The 23,663-nt window shown below is 32.1% G+C and overlaps 1 protein-coding gene across 2 annotated transcripts; it reads right to left on the minus strand.

The window, feature by feature from the left end:
* Positions 1–281: 281 nt before the first annotated feature.
* LOC132722334 (uncharacterized) lies at positions 282–21,209 on the minus strand. 2 transcript variants are annotated; one of them, XM_060706813.1, is made up of 22 exons: positions 21,106–21,209; positions 20,186–20,233; positions 19,240–19,287; positions 18,124–18,171; positions 16,746–16,826; positions 15,280–15,369; positions 13,907–13,957; positions 13,083–13,148; positions 12,305–12,385; positions 11,946–11,984; positions 11,160–11,456; positions 10,523–10,570; positions 10,077–10,148; positions 9,040–9,135; positions 5,914–5,961; positions 4,386–4,445; positions 3,434–3,538; positions 2,968–3,012; positions 2,346–2,444; positions 1,898–2,064; positions 1,324–1,458; positions 282–459 (listed from the first exon to the last, which is right to left on the minus strand). In XM_060706813.1, exons 2-22 carry the CDS (start codon positions 20,229–20,231, stop codon positions 358–360), a joined length of 1,824 nt encoding a protein of 607 aa, XP_060562796.1. In that variant the 5' UTR covers positions 20,232–20,233; positions 21,106–21,209; the 3' UTR covers positions 282–357. The 2 variants fall into 2 exon arrangements, with proteins under 2 accessions (XP_060562796.1, XP_060562795.1); XM_060706812.1 differs by lacking the exon at positions 21,106–21,209 and adding an exon at positions 20,878–20,962.
* Positions 21,210–23,663: the final 2,454 nt, after the last annotated feature.

A 23,663-nucleotide genomic window follows, 5' to 3' on the forward strand; every position in this document is an offset into this window, starting at 1 on the left:
GTTACTTACAATACCTTGGTCTGGAGGATATGTGTTTTCAAACACAGGTTTATATATGATCCTCTTTAAATTGTATATACTTCAATTAAAATTGATTGATTTGTCAAGAAAGAAGAAGAATTTTGCTACGACTTGTAATGCAAATGCGAAAACTAAACTCTGCATTTGAATTGTACGTCCAATTTACGTAGTACATACTATGACTTTGACAGCAATTTTACGACTTAAAGAAACAAACTGTTAACGATTTGCATTGTTTATTTCAGACTGCTTTTTATTTATCAAATGAAATTACATTGCATTCATACAGGAGAAGGATAAAAGTAAAGCCACAAAGAAACAAACAATCATATTTTACTAATTTGTAACAATTACATAATAATTTCTTGGATTATATTGGAATGAGCCATGTTCGACGTGAACAATTTCTGGTACACCATTACAATTTTGAACCACCATCTGAAAGACAAAAACTGGAGAAATAATTCTGAGTTGAATTAAGTCATGAACAATACAATGAAATAATTCCCAATAAGAGTGTACTGTAATGACTGATTATTAAGGTGTTAATTCTAGTATCATCTAAACCACTTTGATTATTTTCATCCTCTTTTACATAATGGCATTATTGTTAACACACCATTGTTTTCAAGTGACAATGCATTAAAGGTTTACGTTACAGTTACATATAAACATATATACAGAGTAAACACTTCAAAAATGAATGAGTTAATAATGTATGATCTAAGATAAAAGACACATTAATCTGTCATTGCATTTGAAATTTTCACTTGTTTTCAAGGGCAGATAACTCACAATTAGGTTAAGCAAACCTTTATCGTTTCTGCTTTTTTCAGTGATTGTGCTAAATTTGTGACTTTTTGGTGTTTTTTTCTGTTCCTAAATATATGACATTTCATTAATTATAGAGATTCTTTTTCATTTCTGTGCGACTGATATATTCAATATTCAAATATATAAAATATCACATTTTAAGTCACTTTCTATTGTCGTTTATCCAATGATTGCAAATTCGGTTAACATAAAAACATCATGTTTTATCCGAAAGGAACAAATACGTTGCAGTCCCTTACAAGTGTGTTCATTTAACTTGGTACACATCACGGGCATGAGCGTATTATATCAGTGTAAACGTTGACAACTAGGTGAAGAATATTTTTTATAGTTTACCAAATCGTGTGACAAGAAGATACGGCTCACCACGGCATGACTGGTTTTGATTGAATTTAACCATGGACGGCAGTGACGTACAATACCGTCCATAGTCTCTATCCTATATGTAAATAGCATTGCTGCACTTACTTTTATACCACTATTGAAACAGCCGAGGAAAATACCAGATTGTGCTCCAAGGGCCGTATAAACATCACTGTCAAATGATGCTATTGGCGTATATGTTGGTATAACTGGTGAACCTGATTCACAGTCATCCATAACCTTGAATGTTAAAAAGAAATCAAACCTTTATGTAAATAATCATTATTGTCAGAATCACAATTGTGGTGAATCATCTAAGGCATGCTCATAAATTGTCCTATACAATGTATTGGTTAGCTTGAGAATGTCCTTATCTGTCCTATAACATTGCTTCGTACTAAGTCTTAATGATTTTGTTTATTGGGCATATAATTTCTGTACATATTAATCCTGTTTTGGGCATATAAATTCAGATTCCATGGGCATATAAATTCAAATTCGATATCAAAATATCTTTATTTAAATAGAGGCCTAGATATAAAAGGGCTCTGAAGAAACTTATCTGTTTCCTTAGAACGCGTCATCTTATAGGCTAACATATTTTATCTATCGATGCATTTGAGATCATGCCCATCGCCAAACTAAATGCAGTTTGTAAGATATTTTCTATATTTCTTACATTTGCGCCTTTTCTCCACGATTTTGGTGGCGGCATATTACACCAGGAGAGAATAATTGCGTCATCAGAACTTCCCGTATTTGGAATGCAATTGCTGGAATTCACATGTTTTGATTCTAACGAGCCTGCAAGGCTTTCTATCACTTTGATTTTGTCACAACCAAACTCTGTAATGCATTAACCTGCATTTGATTATCTTAACGTCATTGAGATTAACTTGTTACATTTTTAATTCAAAACATCTTGAGCAGGCTCAATCTTACCGAGTCTGCAACAATGTAAATTTTGTCCTTTAGGATGTTCTTTAGAGATTCCTTTTTTTCTCTATTTCTTTAAACTTTTATTGATATATCTTACATACATAAAGCCCATTGAAAGTTCATATTTTAATATTACTAGGAACGTTTTCATTTATAGCGTTGTTTTCATAAATCAAATAAATACTTACGAATTGTTGGAGTCACTCGTTGAGTTGTTGTTGCTGTTGATGACGTCACAGATGAAGACGAAATAAAAGTGTTTGACGATGAAGTTGTTGTCGCGTGTGCTGTAAAACATGATGTCGTTAATTCTTATGAATACAATGAAGATATTTTTTTGTTTTATTACAAAGTAACAAAGGCATGTTTAAGATCTTTCTAGTGCTGAAAACAAACATATTAGTAAAATTGACATAAATATTATATAACTTATTTTGTAAATAAATCAAATACTCGACTATTTTAGCGTGGTTTGATTGAGTCTTTCCGTTAGTTATCATAAAAAGTTTACCATCTATCACGCCACCTAGCACCGCCAATAGCAGGACACTAAATGATAAGCGATCAATATTTCTGAAGGACCATAAACATATAACAATAGGAAATGGTAAATGGCATGTTTTTACAGCAGACCTTCAACATTTGAAAAATTTCGTGTTGTTTTTTTTTTATTCTTAAAATGTAGCCTGTCCCCATTTCTCCATGACGAAATCACAGAAAACAATAAACGTGATGAATGCAAACTCGATTTGATCGAGCCTGCCCATGAGAGATAATGAAAAATACGGTCTAAAGCAACAGATGATTTACCTTTCGAACAAACACAGCTGTCGGAATCATCTGTTGGATACTGAACTGGAAAAGATATTCAAATAATTTTCTGTAACTTATATTAGATGCCTTACGACTTAAGCAATTTAATTTTTAACTTTTCATTTTGTTGTCAAGATATGAAAATAAGATCAACAAGGCAGGGCGACATTCAGTGAACGCATCCCATAACACATTAATACGTGTTAAGATATGCTAATGATATTTCATTGGAGTTGTTCGTTGAAAATTGTAGTACTCATAGTATTTTTTTTTAATAGTAGATTTACAAAATGCAGACGGAATACCATTTCATATCAAATCATTCTATTTTAACAGCTGCGATTTTGCACTTAACACTTGCTGTTGACAGTATCAAAACCGAGAAAATTGACTCTTGTTTAGAAATTGAATGTTATTTAATTTTGTATGAGATAATAATTTAATGTTTTGCACATGTTCTTACGAGCAGCCCTGATTATAAGGTCCTGTTGACAGTCCGTCCATCTATCACAAGAACCCTCGTTGTGAAAAGAACAATGGTTATTAACTCCTTCAAGTTTTGTCCATACTGAAATTTTTTTGTCATTGTTAATAAGCAAAATAGAAAAAATGATTTGTAAACAAAATAGAAAATTTTGCAGGCTTGATTTGATGGAGTCTATTCATGGACGATAGTGACAAATGTAAGCTTCTTTCGATGCTTCCTAGCACCAAATTAATTGGTATTTGAAGTAGAAAAAAACAGAATCACTAAAGATCACCAAAAACAACAAAATTGACACTATTGCAAGCTTGGTTTGATTTAGTCTGTTTATGGACGGTAATGGAAGTTAACGCCCCCTAGCACCAGTTTAAACTGAATTCAACATTTAAATTTAAACTTGAAAAATGTTGAAATTGTTCAAAACATCTGCAAATGTCCACAGGGCGGTTATCAAAGAAACAAGCAATTATGGGGGCGAAACTAAATCATATTTGAAAGGGGATCAGATATTATGAAGCCATCATAGCAAAACCTCCGTAACAATTGTTAGAAAATATAATTGGGTTTTGTATCACTTATCTCAATCTTATTTCATACATTGTCATATCAAGACTTTAAATGACAAATTAAAAAAAGAGTAATTACATTGAAGCAATGATAACTACACTATAAGATGAAACTGATAAGATGAAAGTAAGTACAATTCTGTAAACTTAAATCGATCTTCTCGATTATTCAAAAGAAAGAGTTATCGCAAGTTTAAAGTTATGAAAGGTTGAATAACATCCGGAAAAGGGAGATCCCTTGGATGTTGGCTTCTCTGTTATACATGTTAACTATTGAATAAACCATCGGTATTTCTTTTTTATGAAGTTATTTTACAAAATAAGTGTTTCTACTGACAGTATCTCGGTTAAATTGCTTTACTTACAGATATCATGATTTTGGCATCCGTATTCGTGAATGTGTGTGAAATGTTCTGTTACAATATCTAAAATTATAACAAAAACGAACCAAATAAACAAAATGAATTCAGGTAGTTAATGGCTCATTTTACAAGTCGACTTTTGTACAAATCTTGTAATTCTTTGATTTTATAACTTAATATTTATTTTATATATTTAAGAATGTCAACAAAAACTACCGTTTTTTCAAATTACTTGTAATTATCCCGATGTTACATCCTGAAAATCGTGTAAAATACTTCAGAAATTAAATGACCATGCTTGTTATCCATGATGCAGTCATACCATAACGAACGATAGACTGGTGGGGACATTTCAACCTTCATGAATTCCCATTTTAATCTCCTTGAATTCACATTTTTATTTTCGTGAATTCACAGTTTCAGTATATAGCATTCCCATTCTCAGCATACGGAATTCACGATTTCAACATCACGAACTAACTATTTCAACTTCACGTTTTTTACTGCATGCAATCAACTTCATCTATACATATTTTTAAACTTCACGATTTCAATTTCACGAATTTAAGATTTTATCTTCAGGACGATAGAATCGTGCATTAACAAAGTACAAATCGTGACGTTTAAAACGTGAATCCATGAAGTTGAAATATTAAAAGCTGTATCATCAAGTTGAAATCGTGAATTCTTGACTTCTGTTTCTTGAAATCGTAAAAAAATCAGATAGTTGAACCGGCGAATTAGAAACAAAATGATATGTCACGAGTAGTTTTTCTGAAATTACGTATTTAAATATATTCATATTACTTACATGTAGTATAAAATAAACAAAAGTGCGCGTAAAAAGTCGTTCTGAAACAAGTGTGTATTTATTTTCATGATCAATTTTAATGACATTAGTCATGTTAGATCCGTTGATACATAACAAAGAATTGTATCAAACTAGACAAAGAAAACGTTAGAAAGCTCTTATATGTTTTGCTTTTTTTCCAGCACTCGTTTCTTAAAAATGTATAAGAAATGAAACTTTAATATAGATATTATACACATACTACTTTATGTATATGCAAGTTATCTATTATTCAAACACGACGCACATTTTCCCTATTGGACATAGAAGAACCGACAGTGTGTGTTATCGTGCACTAAAATCACTATTTGACGTTCTATTTTTAGATATGTGACGTAATCATTATATACGTGACGTAACTTCTTAAAATCTGACGCGCTGAAAATAAGTACGGAAACAAATCAGGCACAATTTAGCTGAATTTCAGATACGGCAGCATGTGTTTGTTGATGTCGTGTTAGAATAGAAATAATGAATCTAAATCGGTGATTTCTTTCGCTTGATTAAATCACTGTTTGTCGTTCGGACGCGCATCATTATATCACTTGGAGTACGCCATCTTGATATCATTCCTTGCACCCGAACTCCAAACAGTTATTCTATTTAGCGATAAAATCACTGTTTGTCATATATAATTTCCTAAATATATGTATTTATTTTTTTGATATATATGCAACTTACTTGAATATGTTCCATTAGTTTTAGAGCATGCACCAATGCTACCATTTCCTAATTGAAAATAAAAATGAAAAGCATTTAATCAATTTCAACACATAAAAGAAAGCAAAGCGATGTTAGCATGCAATTCATATATTTTTACATTAGTATTGTATTTAACTGATAAAAGAAAACAAACGAAAACTAATTAATTTTCCTGAAATTTGTCAGATTGTATCCTTAACAAATCCTATATGTCCGTGTAACATTTTGGTTCCTCAATGTTTTACAAAACTTTGTGTGTTGGCTTTTGACTGCATTTTCAAACTGTTTGAGTTTGATGACACGGCGCGTTTAACCATGAACAGACGGAATTCACACAGTGTACTAAACAAAATGTGACAAAGGGTGAAATGAAATTGCACATGGTATTATCGGATGTACTCAACAGCGATCCAGATTTCAGAAGAAATCAAAGGGCTGCAAGCTCTGTAGTATTTTCTGACCTTTGCAATCTAAATCGTTCTGTATATCCGTATGTATTTTCCTGTATAAGTTTATTTTTATATACTATAATTCATCTTACAGGGCACCGAGATGCAGCGACTGCTTTTAGATTTTTTACTATAACAGTTTGAGTTTGACACAAACTGAATTTTGCATAACTAGAGTTACATCAAAAATCATTTATGTTCATGTTTTTATGACAGCCACACGTTATCCTTGCATATCGTGGCTACTTCCTTAAAAAGACACTTAAAATAGTTGCCTCAACTGGGATTTGGACTGCAGATCTCTCACACCCTAAACGAGCGCGTTACCCCGGCACCACGGGAAGTTATATGAAGAAAGTTTGAATAAAATTAGATAATCCTAATTTAGAATTTCCATTTCGGGGTTGTTCAATCTTTATAAATTTCGAGGTATTTTGTTCACGATAAACCTGTTGTTTAACACTGATGTAAATGATTTAGCGAATATCTTCTCGCCAAAACAGTCCGACATGTATATATTCCACTACTCGACAATCAGCTTTATTTGTGTACAGCTCTGAAGTATTCGGTAATTGACATCGCTAAAAATAGCATTTTCATTGATTTAAATGATATTTATCCGCGTAATTTGTGATTGCGCATTTATCGACAATTCTTTAAGCCAACGCTTCTTTGTCGTGAAATCTCTGTGCCAGAGATTGAATGTCAGCATTGTATTTACTGATCTGCGATCAGAAAATACAAAAAAAACACATGAGTAGATTACCTATAGAACAGCGTTGAATAGCCACAGGATAGGTCAGCGATAGTGTACACCAAACAGAAATGGGTTGCAAAATTGATTTTCTTTAAATAATTGTTTTAATTGATTCGCGTTTTATAGGCTAATAGTCATCTTAAATTTAGTTTATATCAAAAATGAGCATATAATTGTATATTCTATATTTACTACATGGAATTAGATGTTTGTATCACTTGTAGGTTGCGCAACTCCTTAGTGTACATCACATTACAATAAAGAGCTAATTATTATAAGTAGAGAGCAACTGACAGCGTCGATAACCGTCCTACAGGATTATGACAATTACATCGTCAGAAGAGAAACGTACAGCTGTCATTACGGCAAGACACGCTCCGGACACACAAACGATACATCTCTGCATAGACCGTTAGGAAGCACGTTCGATCGATCGCCAATTGGCAATGAAGAGGTCCCAAAACGGTCCTGCATTGACTAAAAAAGCATCGGGCAAAGCGATAACGTAGGCTCGGCGTCATATTAGGACCACACAAGCAGAAAGTGGACGGGTTCTGTTTACAAATGAAAAGAGATTCTGCTTACAAGAAAAATGACTGTCGTTAACGGGTATACCAACAACGGGGACGTTGTTTCTTGCAGCAAAATCCTAACATTGTGTTCATTAAAGGAAATCTTACCGCCGCTCGGTATCAACAAGAAGTTCTCCAAACTTTGGTATTACCAATGTTCAGATGGAAACGGTTTTTGCAAGATGGCACACCGGCTCACGTGGCTAGAACAAAAATCTCTCTAAACACAAAAATATTTTCGTGGTGATGGAAATATTACCAAAGTCACCAGACTTAAAAGCAATAGAAAATGTATGGAAGTAACGTAACTGAATCGCCTAGTCCGGAGAACTGATGCAGTGCCACAAACTATCGCCGATTAACGTGCGAAAATCGTTTTTAGAGTTTGAAAATATACACCAAAATTATTTACAACGGTATTTATCGTCCATGCGACGACGCTGCCAGACTGTAAATCAACAATCTGGGTGGAATTTCCATAAACCATTAGCATGCTATGCTGGCAGCAACTGATTCTATACCCATGCGACCAGTGCAATATTCAGTCAAAACCATTCATAATTTTTTATTTATAAGTATGTTTAGACTTAAATGGGACCATGATCATGCTAATATTGGATTGTACTGTTTCATATTAAATCCATAAACATTTTGAACTTTTCTCTAAAATGATAAATGTTTTTGTCAATATTAAAAGATTGACAAGCGCGTTAAAGACATTTTTAAACTTATTAATGCTGAAGCTGATATTTCTTTAAATGATGATTTCTGCTCGTGATGTGTAGTCACTGTTTCTATTAAATGTACATTTACTTTGAAATTCGCAAATGCCGCTTTTCATTGTGTATTAGTGGTTATTTTGTTTGAATGCTACACTTGTATTTTATTTACAGCAATAAAAAAGCAATCAGTATAATAAGCTTAAAGATTCGTTATGAAATGGCATATTCAAAATATAAATTCCTTTGCACATAGTTTGTGCCTTTTGTGGCAAAAAGGTGGCCTTTACGGGTTAAGGCATAAGATTTACAGCCACAGTGTAACCATGTGTAATCGTTAGGGGCGACTTAATTGGCATCTCTAAGCTTCGTTATGTCTTAAGGTTCTTGTTTCTATTTATTAAAACACCATGCCGTAAATGATGCAATGTCCTCAAAGGTCTCTTTAGAAATTCAATATAGTATATTATACGATACAAATGTAACTTTGATATTTTTACTACTTACGTTTTTTTTGTAAACTTTACATGAAAAAAAAACAATCGAAAACTTCTTCTAAAATTGGAGACGATCTTGTTGGAATTATGCATTCAAAAACAGGTACTCACTCAAGTGATGGATTCTGTGATCGACAAGCTGTGTTCGTTCGTGGCAAGTACATATACCCCTTTCTTTCAAACTTGAGCTATTGTGTTTGTATTTTTCTACAAAACGAATAACATAACTGGGTGACTGATAAAACTAAAACCGGTTTTACATATTTAAACTTGAGATGAAAAAGACAACATTATTTTGAAAGAAACCTTAAAAAGTATTTTCGTGGATTTGGTGGTTTACTGTACTATTGTATTCAAACCTAGAGCTGGCATAACCGTAGTTAATTTTTGTATGAAAAGGGTGACATCTTTAATTCCGTCATATCTACAGATATATTCTTTCGTTCAATTCCCTCCAAAAGCGGAGTAAGTCTTAAAGTAAAGGAATGAGAGTGCCTTAAACGAGAAAAAATCTACAACAGGAAAGTCGTCATGATGTTGCAATAAGGACCGGACTTATTAAACATATGAGAATCATTATTTTTTTATTTTTTTTTGAAAATCGTTTGATTTTGAAAAATTTGATATATGACTTTTTTAAATGTAAAAAGACCAAAGGTATTTGTCCTATATTTTTAATTGTAGTTTTTTTTAATTTATTGCTTTTAATTGGTATGATGATTGAAAGCATCGAAACAATATTAATATTTTTAGATAATAGGCACTACAACAGGAAAGAAGAAATTTTGGACATTAAAGTAAGAACAATACTGAATAAATTTAGATACAATTAAGTAGGAATTCTAAATCGTCAGGTAAGGCGAATAGTTCCGTGACAATGGATCTAAGACATTGAGTGTAACAGTCATTTGGCTCTCATCGCCGATTCAAAGTCATTTAGGGAAATAGTTTGTCACTTGCTGAGAAATATAGTTTCAATTCGATATCAAGGAAAGCCAATAAGATGGATTTTCTGCAGATATATGTTCAAAGATTTGATAAATCGGCGTTAAATTGATCAAAACAAATGAACAATAAAATATTTTTAAAAGCACTTTTAATAAATTAGATAATTTAAATTACGATATAATAGATAAATTACTACTTACCTGCCAAATATTGTTGTACAATCCTTCTGCATTCAGGGTCTTTGACTTGAAGGTCATCTAGATAGTGCCATACTATAACAAAGAAAAAATAAATGAAACTAGTATTTTCAGTACATATTTTAATAAAAGTACTTGTTCGTGAAATGTTTTGACAAGTTCATTCAACACCATTTATGTGACAATTTACTAATTATGAACGCATGTGCTGATGTGGAAAAAGGTAATATCTTCGACAAATCCTTTGCGACATGATAATGATATAAACAACGGCACTTTAAAGAACAGAATACTCAAAACCGATCATACCAATATCTCATTTTATTTCCAAACGTTCTTTGTTTTTATGAAAGAGGTACAATTAAAAAGTATATAATCAAAGATTTATCTTTTCGTTTTCAAATATCTTGATACTGAATAAAAAGGTAGATAAAGAGACATAATGTTACCTGAATTTGCACTCATACAGGTATTTTCTGCTCCTATCTGAACAAGTTCTGAAAAGAAGGTATACATTGTGAAATCAAGAATGTACGAAAAAATTCTCAGTTTCTCTAGCATGAAGCATCTGCAAAGTAAGAAAACCATGCTTATTTTCATTTCATTGTTCGTTTTCAAAACAACTTGCTTGCAACAAGTTGTTTGGATACCTATTGCTTATTTCAAACTTTAATTATTTTAAAGCCTGTGTTTTCTCAACTTCAGCTGTGATAGATATTTGATAAAAATAAGCTTTTACTAAAAGCTATGTTTGTTTATAGTTTTAAAACCGTTTGCTTGATAACGGACTAATGCCCAGTAACTCGCTGTTTGATGCAGCCCGGCATTCAGAAGATTTCCTCTTTTTAACAAATGGACAAAACTGTTCATAGAGACTGGCTGTCGTAGTTTTGCTTTAATCAAATTTCTTTTACAAAGCAGACTGCAGGTATGTTTATGTTTAACCACAAAAACAACATTATCTCTCATGTCCCACCCTTATTAGCTAAGTTGGCAATCATCAGAATCAAAAGCCATAGATATATATCAAGTGTCTTGTATTTTTAACAATGCAAATCAGCACTTTATTCAATTGGTAAAACTTACTTATAAAACTGTCAAACTTTAGACAAACTACATCATGATACGGATGATGTCTGTCTGGTTGTGTTGTTGGATGTGTCGTTGTGTGTGTTGTACGTCGTGTCGTTGGGTGTGTTGTAGGGCGTGTCGTTGGGTGTGTTGTAGGTCGTGTTGTTGGTTGCGTTGTAGGGCGTGTCGTTGGATGCGTTGAAGGGCGTGTCGTTGGTTGCGTTGTAGGGCGTGTCGTTGGTTGCGTTGTAGGGCGTGTCACTGGATGTGTGGAAGGGTTTTTCGTCGGGTGTGTTGAAGGGGTAGAGCGCTCTGCAAAATATAGATGTATTTATTAATCAATTTTGGGGAGAGTAATTTTAAAGATCTAAAGCATTGCATTTGTAAGTGTCCTCGAGAACAATGAATGAAGTGCAATTGTAACGAAATTTTCATTCATCGTACTGTAAAAAATACAATTACTGTACTAGTAAATGCAATGCTCCTATGCTTCGAAGAACTTACTGCATCGGTTTCCAATATTCAGAATTTATAAAATCATAAGTCATTATTTTGAATTTTATAGAAATATCTTTGACTGAGATTATGTGCAATCCGACAGCGAAAACATAAATATACGACATAATGCTTCTCGTAAAATGTTTCTGAAGTGTGAATATAAACGTTACATAGATCGGCAAATTAAACTTTATGTTTATTTTCTATGATGAGTATTGATAATAAAGCAAATGACGAAAAACTTCTCTTAATAAATGTCTAAAGCAGCTAAATTATAATATTACCTTGCATTATAATACTTACCCCTGCAGCTACAGTGATCATGGTGATGCTCAAAAGAGTCTGGAAAAAAAACATTTTTAGCATAACAAAATGCTCAAACTAAGAATATTGAAGGTCGATCAACACCACAAAATTGGTCTTGGACGGCGGCAAATTTAAAATCAAAGTTCAATGCCAGCAATGTTAAAGGAAAATTGAGCTCCAAAGGAGCGTTAAAACCTCAAAATTTAAAATGTTGCAGGACCTTTTTCATTAAGCGTGTTCATGGACTAAGTGGCAAATGAGTTATCGATCAGCCATAAAGCCATAATCTATTTCCAATCGATTGTTTTATATAAGAAACAAGATCAACAAGGAAGGGCGGGTTCAAATTCACTTACAACTAAGATGAAGTATAAATTCTCGTTGACATTTATCATGGTCATTTCCGTCACGATTTATCTTGTTGAGGGTATACCAAACTGAAACAAAAACAGAGCAAGATAAAAGAGAGTCTAGGGACACGATTGGCATTCGCTACATGGGCTTTAAGATTTGGAAGAAAAATCATAACGCTTCGGGCAACAGTATTTACCTCCGGGGTGACTTTTTTACGGTTACTCAGAATATTTTGTTATTGGTCAAGTACATGTTCTTTTAAACATGAACATGATTCTTTATTCAGAATATTCAGAATTTTGAAAATCTATGGATATATTCAAGAAATTAACTGGCAGAAGTAAATATAATGGAATAACAAATAACAAAAAAGTTATAGTAAGCCAATCTATAACAAAATATTGCAAATGATGTGTAATTATAATATTCTAAAAGTCCTCTTTCAATCAATAAGAATAGTAGTCACCAAAATCATCCACTGTATCGTTTTTAAATACTTTAAATAAACCTTTATTAATGTAGTGTAATGTAATTTTGTATTTCTCTTAATTGTTTTGAGCTGAGATATATTTTCTCCATACATTACTTTTCTAGACTTTATATATCTTCTGGTTTTATTTAACGGAAAGACAACAAAAAAAACGTTTTTCTAAAACAATTTAACATTTTTATTTAATTACTTTCACTTTTTATATTCTTTAACGTAGACGAAAGTAAAAGGGATGATTAATATATTGGATATGAAAATAGCATGATTTTATCTGTTCCTATATACCATACCAGAATCATGTGTCCTGCAATGGCCTGAATGGTGATGGGATGACTCAAAGAAGTGGTTGTACAATGCTGAAAACAATCATATATATAAGTAATATACCCTTTTGTTAAGGACATGAAAAGAACTTTTATGTTTACACGCCAAACAACACATTTACCGTTTGGTATACTTAAATAGTCATTGAAAATCCAATTTTTGTTGTGAAAAAAAAAACTGTTTTAACCAGTCTCGCTCTGGGAGCAAATATCACGGATCTTGTTGTATAACCATCAGACCAATCAAGACAAATGTTATTTGTATAAACTGTCGTTCAATTCTTGATATATACACATTTTAAATTTAAGTACTTAGAACATGTGTTAAGTGTATATGGAACAAAAGGTACCATAACCAACTTTAATATATCAATTTTATGCAAGTTAAGCAAAAGATGTTTTCACTGAACACATATAAATATACATTATATAAATGGATATCGTGAAATTTGAAACTAGATTCATCCATATGTTTTTTATAACATGTAGTAACATGTCGTCAAATCGTTTCACGGTTTTGCTGCAACTAAAGGAGCGCCAATTAAGATATCTCTGTTAAGTTTTGCCTTTTTTCAGCCTATTTGTAAGCAACTAAGGCAAGCAGTTACTACTGGAATGGAAAATCGCTTACAAGCAATTCTGTAAATTCCCCTCAATTCATAAAAATATAATCTCTTAAATAATTCACTAAGGTATGTACCCGATGTCAACTAAATCAATGAAACAAAAATAAAATAAAGAAAACCGTGTGCTGCTCTAGTAAAACGAACAAAAAACTGTTTCTTGCTTACTTTCGTACGAGTGATGATTCTTGATACATTCATCATGACGATCAAAGGTACCTGTAATATTTCATTTTAATACTAATTGAAATTAAATGGTCTATTATGGAAAGTTTGTAATACAGAAAATAATAACGTTAAAAGTATTTAGTATCAAGAAACCATGATAAATGAATTTTTTGTATGGATGTTATTAGTAAGATATATGAACTGATATGATATATATTTATACAACAGAAAATGAAATATATTAGAACAAAACATTACTTTTCATGATATAAATATTTATTCCAAAGCGTAGTTACTAAATCACTTAGAAATTTATCAACATTGTAAGCAATATTTTATAAGAATATTCAAATGATACATTTTCAATGTTTATATAAATATTTGAAATTCTAATGGAAAATGTGTGATTTTGAGAAATTAAATTAAAATTCATTTCACAGGCTTCTGAAGACTTTACAGCATCAACGCTGAAGTAATATGCATTCTTCAGCTTGGACCTTTAGCGCAACCGGTCTGTTGTGCTGGAATTTTTAATGAATGAATGAATGAATAAATGAATAAATGAATGAATGAACGAATGAATGAATGATCTTCAGAATGCATGAATAAAAAAATGATTGATATTTTAAATCATATCATCGTATCTTGTCTGTGTCTTGTCTGTACATGAAAAAATATTCCGATGTTTTACACGTTCTGTGCACATATACAAACATGTAAATAAATCCTGCAAATATATATTGAGTTAAAGCTTTAATTTACTATTTGATGTTATTCTGACAAATGTGTGACAAATGTTAGATTTCCTCTTATAGGAAATGGGCAGTTTAGGAGTAAATCTTAATTCTCTATTTCTCGTATATACAGAATCCGTATTTGAAAGAATGCCGATTTTCGTATTGTAGTAATTAATTTACGGACTTAATTAGTTATTAAAACTCCGTATTTTAGTAAAATACGGACTAGTACAACAAATTCCCGTAAATTTCGAGTGTACGGATCACCGTATATAAGTAATATACAGCTGTCCCGTACATCTCAATGTTTCAAATTTCCGGTATTTCTACCCGTATATTAATGATATACGGAACTCCGTACACTTCCATATATCCATACATTTTTTGGCAGTGTAACGACATGCATATTCAAAAAAATACATGAAAACCTGCATTTCCATGCAATTGATCCAGACAGTGAAAACTATTTACTTTGTATAACCCTTGTCACTTTAAAATCTCTGACATTGACAATGGACAGCTCTTTTGGTGCAGGACTTGTATTTTTTATAATAATGAATTATAATAATGGGTAACGTAAAGGCGATGATAAGAATTTCTGTTTATTGAAACGGAAGTTCCTTCTTATGTACTTACCATCATGCACATCTGTATAGTAGTGCACTAAATCAAGTTTACCGTCACAAATGCAGTTATGTGGCGTGTTTGCATAAGATCCAAAGTGACCTGAATGATATTTAAAATAAGCCTGTAAATTTTTTGATGATAATGAGGACTGTAAGGTGCAAACGCACGCATAAGAAAATAAACTTGTCACAAATTCTAAAAATTGTAGCACTAACGTGTCACCTTAAAAGTTCATTGATAACACATCTGCGGATGTTTCAAAACTCAAAACTTTATAAGTTTACGTTCAAAATTAAGCTATGCTTAAGTCGGTGCTAGAGGATGTAGACGGTAGCTAGAAATTACCATAACCGTTCATAAATAGGTTCAATCAAACCGAGTCTGAAACATTTACAATTTTGCCGTGTTGTGCATTTTCAATGATTTTGTTTATCTCTTTTTAATCACTTTAAATGTGTTGATGTCATTGCCCCCATTCTGGCAATGTTGTTGGTGAAAAAATGATTAGAAAGGACTTCTCACCGATATTTTAATATAAATGGGATAAATAATGTTTGTCGTCCACCGCCGATGGTAGAGGGATATAGATTTAGTATTGTTCGTTTGGCTTTTAGACCGTCCAGGTAAACTCCAAATGGTTTTGTGTAAACGTTTAAATACGTATTTAATATATAGTTATCTGTAATTATTCTTTATATAATTCATTCCATAAGTTCTCTGTCAATGTATATTATCTTCTGTGGTTTATAGACAATTTGTCGATGGAATGAGATTGCCCTTTTAGTATACAAATGTTAGCACGTACTTCCGCCCGTCTATTACACCTTGATATTGACATGACTTTTAAACTATTCACGAGTATTAACCGGAACTACTTTTTTTTACGTTTCTTTGAAAAGAAGTGCCTTGCATTATAACTGTTTCAGTCTAACCTAACAGGTTTTTCCTTTTATGACAGACATTTTGCTTGACATTTCTCAATTGAGTGGACTTTGCGTCAAATGTATTTTCTGAATAAGAGCCACATATACCAACATGGATCTTGGAGGTTGTCATAAGTATAAAAAAGGGAAATGATTTAATTCAAATGAATCGATTCCTAGCAGTGACAAGTTTTACGCAATATGCATATAATCAATCTGATTGTGCCATTTTCATGCGCCAAGCAACTGCTAGCAACTGTCGATGCTCAACAAAGAAAAACCCAAACTTGCAAGTCAGTTAAGTCAAACACTGCACAAGTACGTCAATATTAAGAGATAAAAAACTGTTTGAAATGTCATCTTTCTCCATGCTAAGCAATCTATTCAAAAGTCTATAAAAGTTAAATTTTCAGCATCGATTATGGATTTTTATACAATGTTATGAAAAAAGATCTTTAGGAATTCATGTTTCTCTATTTGTTCAATAGTGGTCATTTCAAGTGAAACAATTACTTTATTCAGTGCATTGTATGAAGAGTTTTCATTTCTCACCAGCTAGAACACGTATAACGTGCATCCTACATGAAGGTCGGTCATCGTCTCCTCCTGGTAAGTCACGAAGGAGATAGAACGCTGAAATAAAACATATACAATACAAGTAAAATGGTTTCCTGCGGGGAACATTTATAATGATTTAAAGATATTTCATTTAACTATTTTCAACATTGTTTGGGAAAAAAATAACGTTTGTATCAGGAATATAGTTGACAATAATCGATCAATAGAAGAAGGTTTTTGGTCTTGGTCGAAAATAAAACAATATTTCTGTTTAAGAAAATGATCAAATACCATTGTATGAATAATTCTGTGCAAAAAAAATAAAAGAAAGTAAACACACAAGTTTACGCAGAAAATATCTCTATCTATTATGGCAGATGCCACAAACGAATGTTTTAATTTTGTGGATTTTCACTAGAAACAATTTATTGTTTGTAAAATTTCAGATAGATATTAAAGAAACATTGATAATTTTCAAACATATCATGCAAGTTTTTCCACCTTAAACGGTAAAATAATAATAGAAAATTAGAAATATCACGTAATGGTGTTATGTTCTTAATTAGGTGTAATTCGGACTAATTCCCTAGCATTGTGTACACCGGTCATTTGAGAAACCGGTGTGCCCTAGAGGTTAATCCGTAACGTACCGGGAAACGGTATTTAGCTAGGTTTTCGAATAGGACAATTAACCATCATGTACGGTTTACAGATCACATGCTCCCCCATGTACCGAAAACAGGTCACGTGCTCCTCCATGCCTTAAAAATAAAACGCGTACCAATACCCTGCGGGCTCCGGCCCGCAGGGAATAAGCATGCAACATATCCACTTGACGTTAATTTTTTAGGTGTTCAGAAGAGGGAAATAGCATTTGTCTTATCTGAGTGTGTAACTCGTTGCAAGTAAAGCGATAAGGTCTTGTTTATATAAGTAACTATTTTCGTCTTAGAATGATAGTTAAATGAGCGTTCTATCCAGAAAAGCCCATATATTATAGACACATTTATTAAAACTATTTCATCTTAAACTAATTAAATGTACTACAAATGTAATTTATGAAATTGATTCTTGCTTTGAAATAGTATTTTTAAGATTCACATTGATAAAAAATAGGGGTGTTTTAACCCGTATGATCTTCGTATTAGTTCTTGTAATAGAATCAAAATGAATTACTTACATAATCAGATCAAAGTCGCACGTGTTTGAAGGTATTTTCAGTCTTACCGGCTTTTTACTGATGTCTACTAAATTTGAGTTTTTGTTTAAAAAATAAAATGTCAAAAATAACAAAGGAATGCTCCGTATTTAAGGCGGGACATATATTAAACATCATGTAAGTTAACAGTAATTGGTCGAAATTGAAACTTACTTTTCTTTACGTCCAAGCACGTGTTGTGCCTCGTAAGATTGTAAAGGACTGAAAGGAAGAGAGAAAAAAATACGCCGAAAAATGAAAAATGCTAAACAGCTCCAAGTTTAGGAGGCTCATACTTGTAGAATTTGCTAGTGTAAAGTTCGTTTTAGATGGTAAATGATAATAAAGTTGTAAAACGGTAAATGATAATAAAGTTGTATGAACTATTTGCTCTCTATTCTTAATCCATTCGATGTCAGCCAAAAATAATTAAAAGTATGCAATTGTATGACAAAATCCACGACACAGGAGTTTAATTAAATCTTTTTGTAAAAACGATAATACACTAGTGTAATAACAATTTGAAGTGACGTCATTTGCGATAAATACAAACAAAGCGTTAATGTAAAAGTTACACTATAGGCGCGTCAATTCAAATTGACTCTTTTAAACTTTAACTGTTCTTATTTTGAATATTTGATACATTATACATTATGTATCATTATTATTATTGTTATTATTATCATTATTATATTTGTATACATTCAGTTCTAAATTTATCGAATTCGTTGAATAACACTATAATGCTCACTAATGCTCACTAGTGCTTCGCATATTATGATTTCATTTAACTCTTTCAATAAAAGTATTGAATATTTCACTCTATTTGATGCATGCGTGTGGTCCTTTAGGCTGTTGAATGTATCATATTAAAATCGCACGATTCATATTACATTTTCATAATACATTTTAGAAGTATTTAGAACAGGCTTCAGGTATAATGTTCTATCCAAAAAAGGTATTTGAGTTCTCAATGGTTGTCGGCCAGGCCACACTATTATTGTATAAAGTTTTTATATGCTTGTATGAACTTACACAACAAACATGACATTGATAACATACATGAACTTCTAACAAAGTAGGTAGAATTAAGTACAAGATTTTAAAGAAAAAAATGGAACAACAAGTTTTGTTGCTAAGATCTATATTTTCTTCAGCTATGCAGAGTACCAAATAATTTGAAACAGGTCTTATATTTGATTTACCGTTTTATTGGAGATCATACTTTCAATGTAAAAAATAACATAATTAATACTAAAGAAAAAGAAACAATATTTATTATTAACTTACCGTTATATGAATGATAGTTAAAGCAGTGACTGTAATCTAACGATGATGCTGAAATATACCGGTGTCTGATGATAAAATAAATATTATATTGTTTACCAAACATTGTAACAAATTTGTCACATTCAGATTGAAATGATGTAATCTTAAGATGATGCTGAAATATGTGTATGTGATAAGACAATAATATTATATTGTTTACCAACTATTGTAACCTTAATATTCTCCTTGTCACATTCGACAAATATATATATAAATACATGTACAAAACATACAGAGGCTCCGAGCCACTTGCTAAATATGAAGACCGAAATGGATAGTCAAATTTCCTTTATAAATTGCTGATAAAAAAGAAATATCTGTAGACTGATTTAGGATTATTTAGAAAATAAACAACAACTTTTTGTAAATTTTTCATAAGATGAGACACGGTCAAAATCATCATTCTGTTTTAATTCCTTTTCATTGATAAAAAGATATTATCACTCTCAAAACCTTTTTTGTCACGTGATCAATCGATTGTGACCGTCATAATATCAATCAGGTTCTTTTGCCAACCCAAAAAGGAGGCAAAAAATAAACTAATACGTTGTGTATAGTCATATTTTGTTATTCATTTAAAAATGAAATATAGTTTTAGTATATTAATGAAACACTCTTTTTAAAGAAAAGCTAGTCAATGTTATGGTTCTCTATATGGCGCTGTTTTTGGCATTTGTTGGTTTCCGACGACTGTTTTTGTTTAATTTCGAATTATGTCAAATTATAACTTAAACTTTTAATTAAGTACAGCTTCCCATTTGTTCACATGTAGTTTTGACGTAAACAGAAACATATGCAATGGAAATTGTAAGAAAGAAACCAAGCCTCTCATTGTTAGTTTTAAAATCTTTTTAAGAATTTTTATTTTCTTAATGTGTCCGGTAAAATAAATGAAATAATTACTTACCGCTAACAATAAGTGCAGCGAGACAAGATAACACTGGTAACCACATTTCTTTAAAATGAAAAGAGAAACAATAGTTAAGTGAAGATTCTTTCATTGATGTGTTACAACCAGTAAAATCTAACTTCCTAGTTATTTATTCAAACTAAGCATCGGAAAGAAAATGCATTATTGAATTAATAACATTGTAAGAACAGATATGCATTCACCTACATTTTTGAACTACTACTGATCATACAATTTTCATTATCTTTACATGCTATGTAACACGTGATATAAGATCACATTAACACTATTATCAGGTGACAGAGCATGTGATCATCAATGATTCGCTAAACACTTTAACAGCATTATATACCACTGTTTTCAGATCACTTATAAAATTAAGCAATTTATATATGAACTTTCTGCCTTTGTCAGTGCCAGCAAACACAATATTTCCTAAACCATATTAAAGCGCAAACTTTATTTACACTAGTGTTAGAATATGAATATGTATAACTATTGCATGTCGTTACAAATCGTAATGTTATGCCTTTTATAGTGTTTGTTTTTAAAGTCTGGCCGAAAGGTTAATGTCATTGACTTCTAACCATCGCTGTAGGTTCGCATCTCAACAGAAAATTTGGATTTAATTCGTCTGAGAAAGCTAGCTAGCTTACGAAACGTCGGTGGTTCTACTCAGATATACGTACGTGTTCTACATAAATGCACGGAAGAGCACTTGCGGTCTTCTTGCACAGTAAAGCTTGGACGCCGCCACATGACCTATCCTGTGTTGTTACGAGTTAAAACTGAACCAAAAACATGTTGCATTAAAGTTTAAAATGCTACACAAATGAATGGCTTGCATCAGAAATGACATGCTAAACAATGTAATGTAACATTTCATTCTTTTACACATATATAATTTTGAATCCTACCTTTACCTGTCGTACTAAGATTGTCGGATGATGAATGGCATAAATGTTGATAAAATTAGGTCGAATAGATAAGATTTAACTTAAACATTACTGATTTTTAAGTGCAATTATATGCCAATCGCAAATTATCCGTACATGCTGGTCATCTTTAGATAAGAACGCGACAAAACAAATATAATTTAGTACGTTTCATACTAACGTTATATGAATGTGGCGCCGTTATATGTCACAACTCCTTAAATTTGGCACCATTGCCGCTAAATGTCGCAACTGCCGCTAAATGTCGTAACTGCCGCTAAATGTCGCAAAATCGTCTACCAATAAATGTTGTAAATATAAAGGTAAATGTTGCACACTTTTCCATTGACGTTAAATGTCGTAGCACTACCGTTAAATGTAGCAAGATGTGTAATAAATACTACATTCATGATAAAATTTAATAAGCTAGTGGTATAATATTACAATAAACATTGAATAAATGTTTGTATATATTAAGTTACATCGGGACATAACGAAATGGCCAGATTAATATGTTGACTTAAGACGATATATGCTTTTCAAATATCTTTTTTTGTTTGAAGGTAGAATGTAAAAGTGATAGATAAAAGAATAGTTTGCAACTATGCTACACTTTATGTGCATATAATACTCATCTGTTCTATTTCTGAGCGTTTAAGGCAAGTTTATAAACATACCAGTGCCCATCTACTTCCCCTCGCACTTATGGGTTCGTATCCCACAAGGGACTTAGTATTCTTTCATATGAGGAAGATACTCCAGCTAACTTACGGAATATTGCTGGTTTTACTCAGGTTCTCGTTCGTACCCGGAATGCACGAAAGGACACCTGGGCTCTTTCTTCACCTGTAAAATTGGAAAGTGTCCATATTCATTTTCTGTGTTGGCGTGACTTAAGTCCAACAAAAAATCTACTGTAATGTACCAGGCCGATAATTTTGTATAATAGTGCTATTAGTATAGTACAGGCGTTTTATAATCTGAATACCAAATTGAATATTTTTAACAGAAGTCACATTTATCATTTTGCATATTACTTATCTGGCACATTCAATATGTTCGATGAGTCATCTAAGGTACATGCGTGTGTGCGTGAGTGCACGTAAGTGTATAATTGTATTCGGTGTTATTACCATGGTCACCTGCAAAAGCATCTGAGATCACTTCCATTTCATTTCTGTCGGCCTTGTCTTTGTGCCACTACTAGCCGCTATTTCGTTTGGATATGATATTGACTAGAAAGAAAACAATCTTAAACTCCGTAACCATCCACATTTTTGCCATTCCTTGATACATACCTGATAATAAATGACCCAAACATACCCAAAAATGTAATTCATGCCTGTCATTTCAGATGTCTTTTATTAATGGCCATTAATGTGGTCAAATAGTGTTTGATATAAAATATTTCATTCAGATTTGCTATGTAACATACACTAGGTTACCTTCGTCTTATATAGATAAGTGACATATCACGCGACAACTTCAGACGATACAGAAGTCTAAATATACCTTGAGCTTTTTGTTCTTAAACACATTCATCCTTTTTGAGTACTTATCGGCAAATTTATTCTTACATTAATTTCAAAGGCGTCAAAATTTAGAAAAGAGATACATGATATAACTTACTAAATTTCTTTTCAGGTGGTTAACCATTAAATACTCTATGTTTGTATTTCTTTCGAAAAAGCCATTTAGAAAACATTCACAGGCTACATTTAATGAAAAAGTTTTAATTTGTCATCAATAATTGTCAAGTAAAATACGTAAAAATAATTTGAAAAAAATTTGAAATATGACACAATTTGTAACATAGAATGCCCGCCGTGCATGGACATCATATATGTACATGTAAAATTTCTTTTGCGTTATATCAACGTTACTTTAGCAATAATAAGGGTTTCAGTGGCATTTACGAGCTATTGAACACCGGTTGGGAATTATATTCGTATGAATTAATCAGGAAGGCCGTAGCACTGAGTGGTTAATTCTTTCGCATCAAAACGACAAAACCAGTGTTAAATAGCCGATAAACACCGCTCAAAATAAGGTACATCAGTAACGAATTTTTTTCAAGCCGAGATTATTTACTTATTTCGTATTAGGCTGACATATTTCGCACCCTACTGTCACTTTTCCGTCATCTGTCTGTCTATCCGTCTGTCCATCCGTACTACTCCTCAAAAACTGCTAGTGCAAGTTCATTTAAACCTTACAGAAATGGACAGTACCAAGTCTAGTCATGTATATCATCTGCATTATTTGTTCAGTGATTTTTCTCAGAGTAAGGACCCTTTAATCATTTTTATATTTAAAGTTGGTACGGACGACTCCTTTTTATACCATTTATGCAATTTCGATTAAACTTTACATGATTGATATGTAGCTAAAGTCCTTGTGCAAGATGCACGTGTTTTCCGGTTGAATGATTCTTGGGCGAGTTATAGCCCTTGAATAAAAAAACGTTTTTTGCCCATTAATGATGTTTGTATAAGTTATACACAATAGCTACAACATGCAATTGGCAATTATGAGGCGAC

This window comes from Ruditapes philippinarum, unplaced genomic scaffold, assembly GCF_026571515.1.
Source record: "Ruditapes philippinarum isolate M1 unplaced genomic scaffold, ASM2657151v2 ctg335_1_1_1_1, whole genome shotgun sequence".
NCBI classification, from domain to species: Eukaryota; Metazoa; Mollusca; class Bivalvia; order Venerida; family Veneridae; genus Ruditapes; species Ruditapes philippinarum.

Bases quoted from the DNA above. Each gene is read 5' to 3' on its own strand.
- LOC132722334 (XM_060706812.1), bottom strand. From the start codon at position 20,947: ATGTGGCGGCGTCCAAGCTTTACTGTGCAAGAAGACCGCAAGTGCTCT. The intron at 12,386-13,082 runs GTATGGTATATA...TTTTTGTTTCAG, and splicing joins TTGCAGGACACATGATTCTG to TTTGGTATACCCTCAACAAG. The intron at 11,457-11,945 runs GTAAGTATTATA...TATATTTTGCAG, and splicing joins TGATCACTGTAGCTGCAGGG to AGCGCTCTACCCCTTCAACA.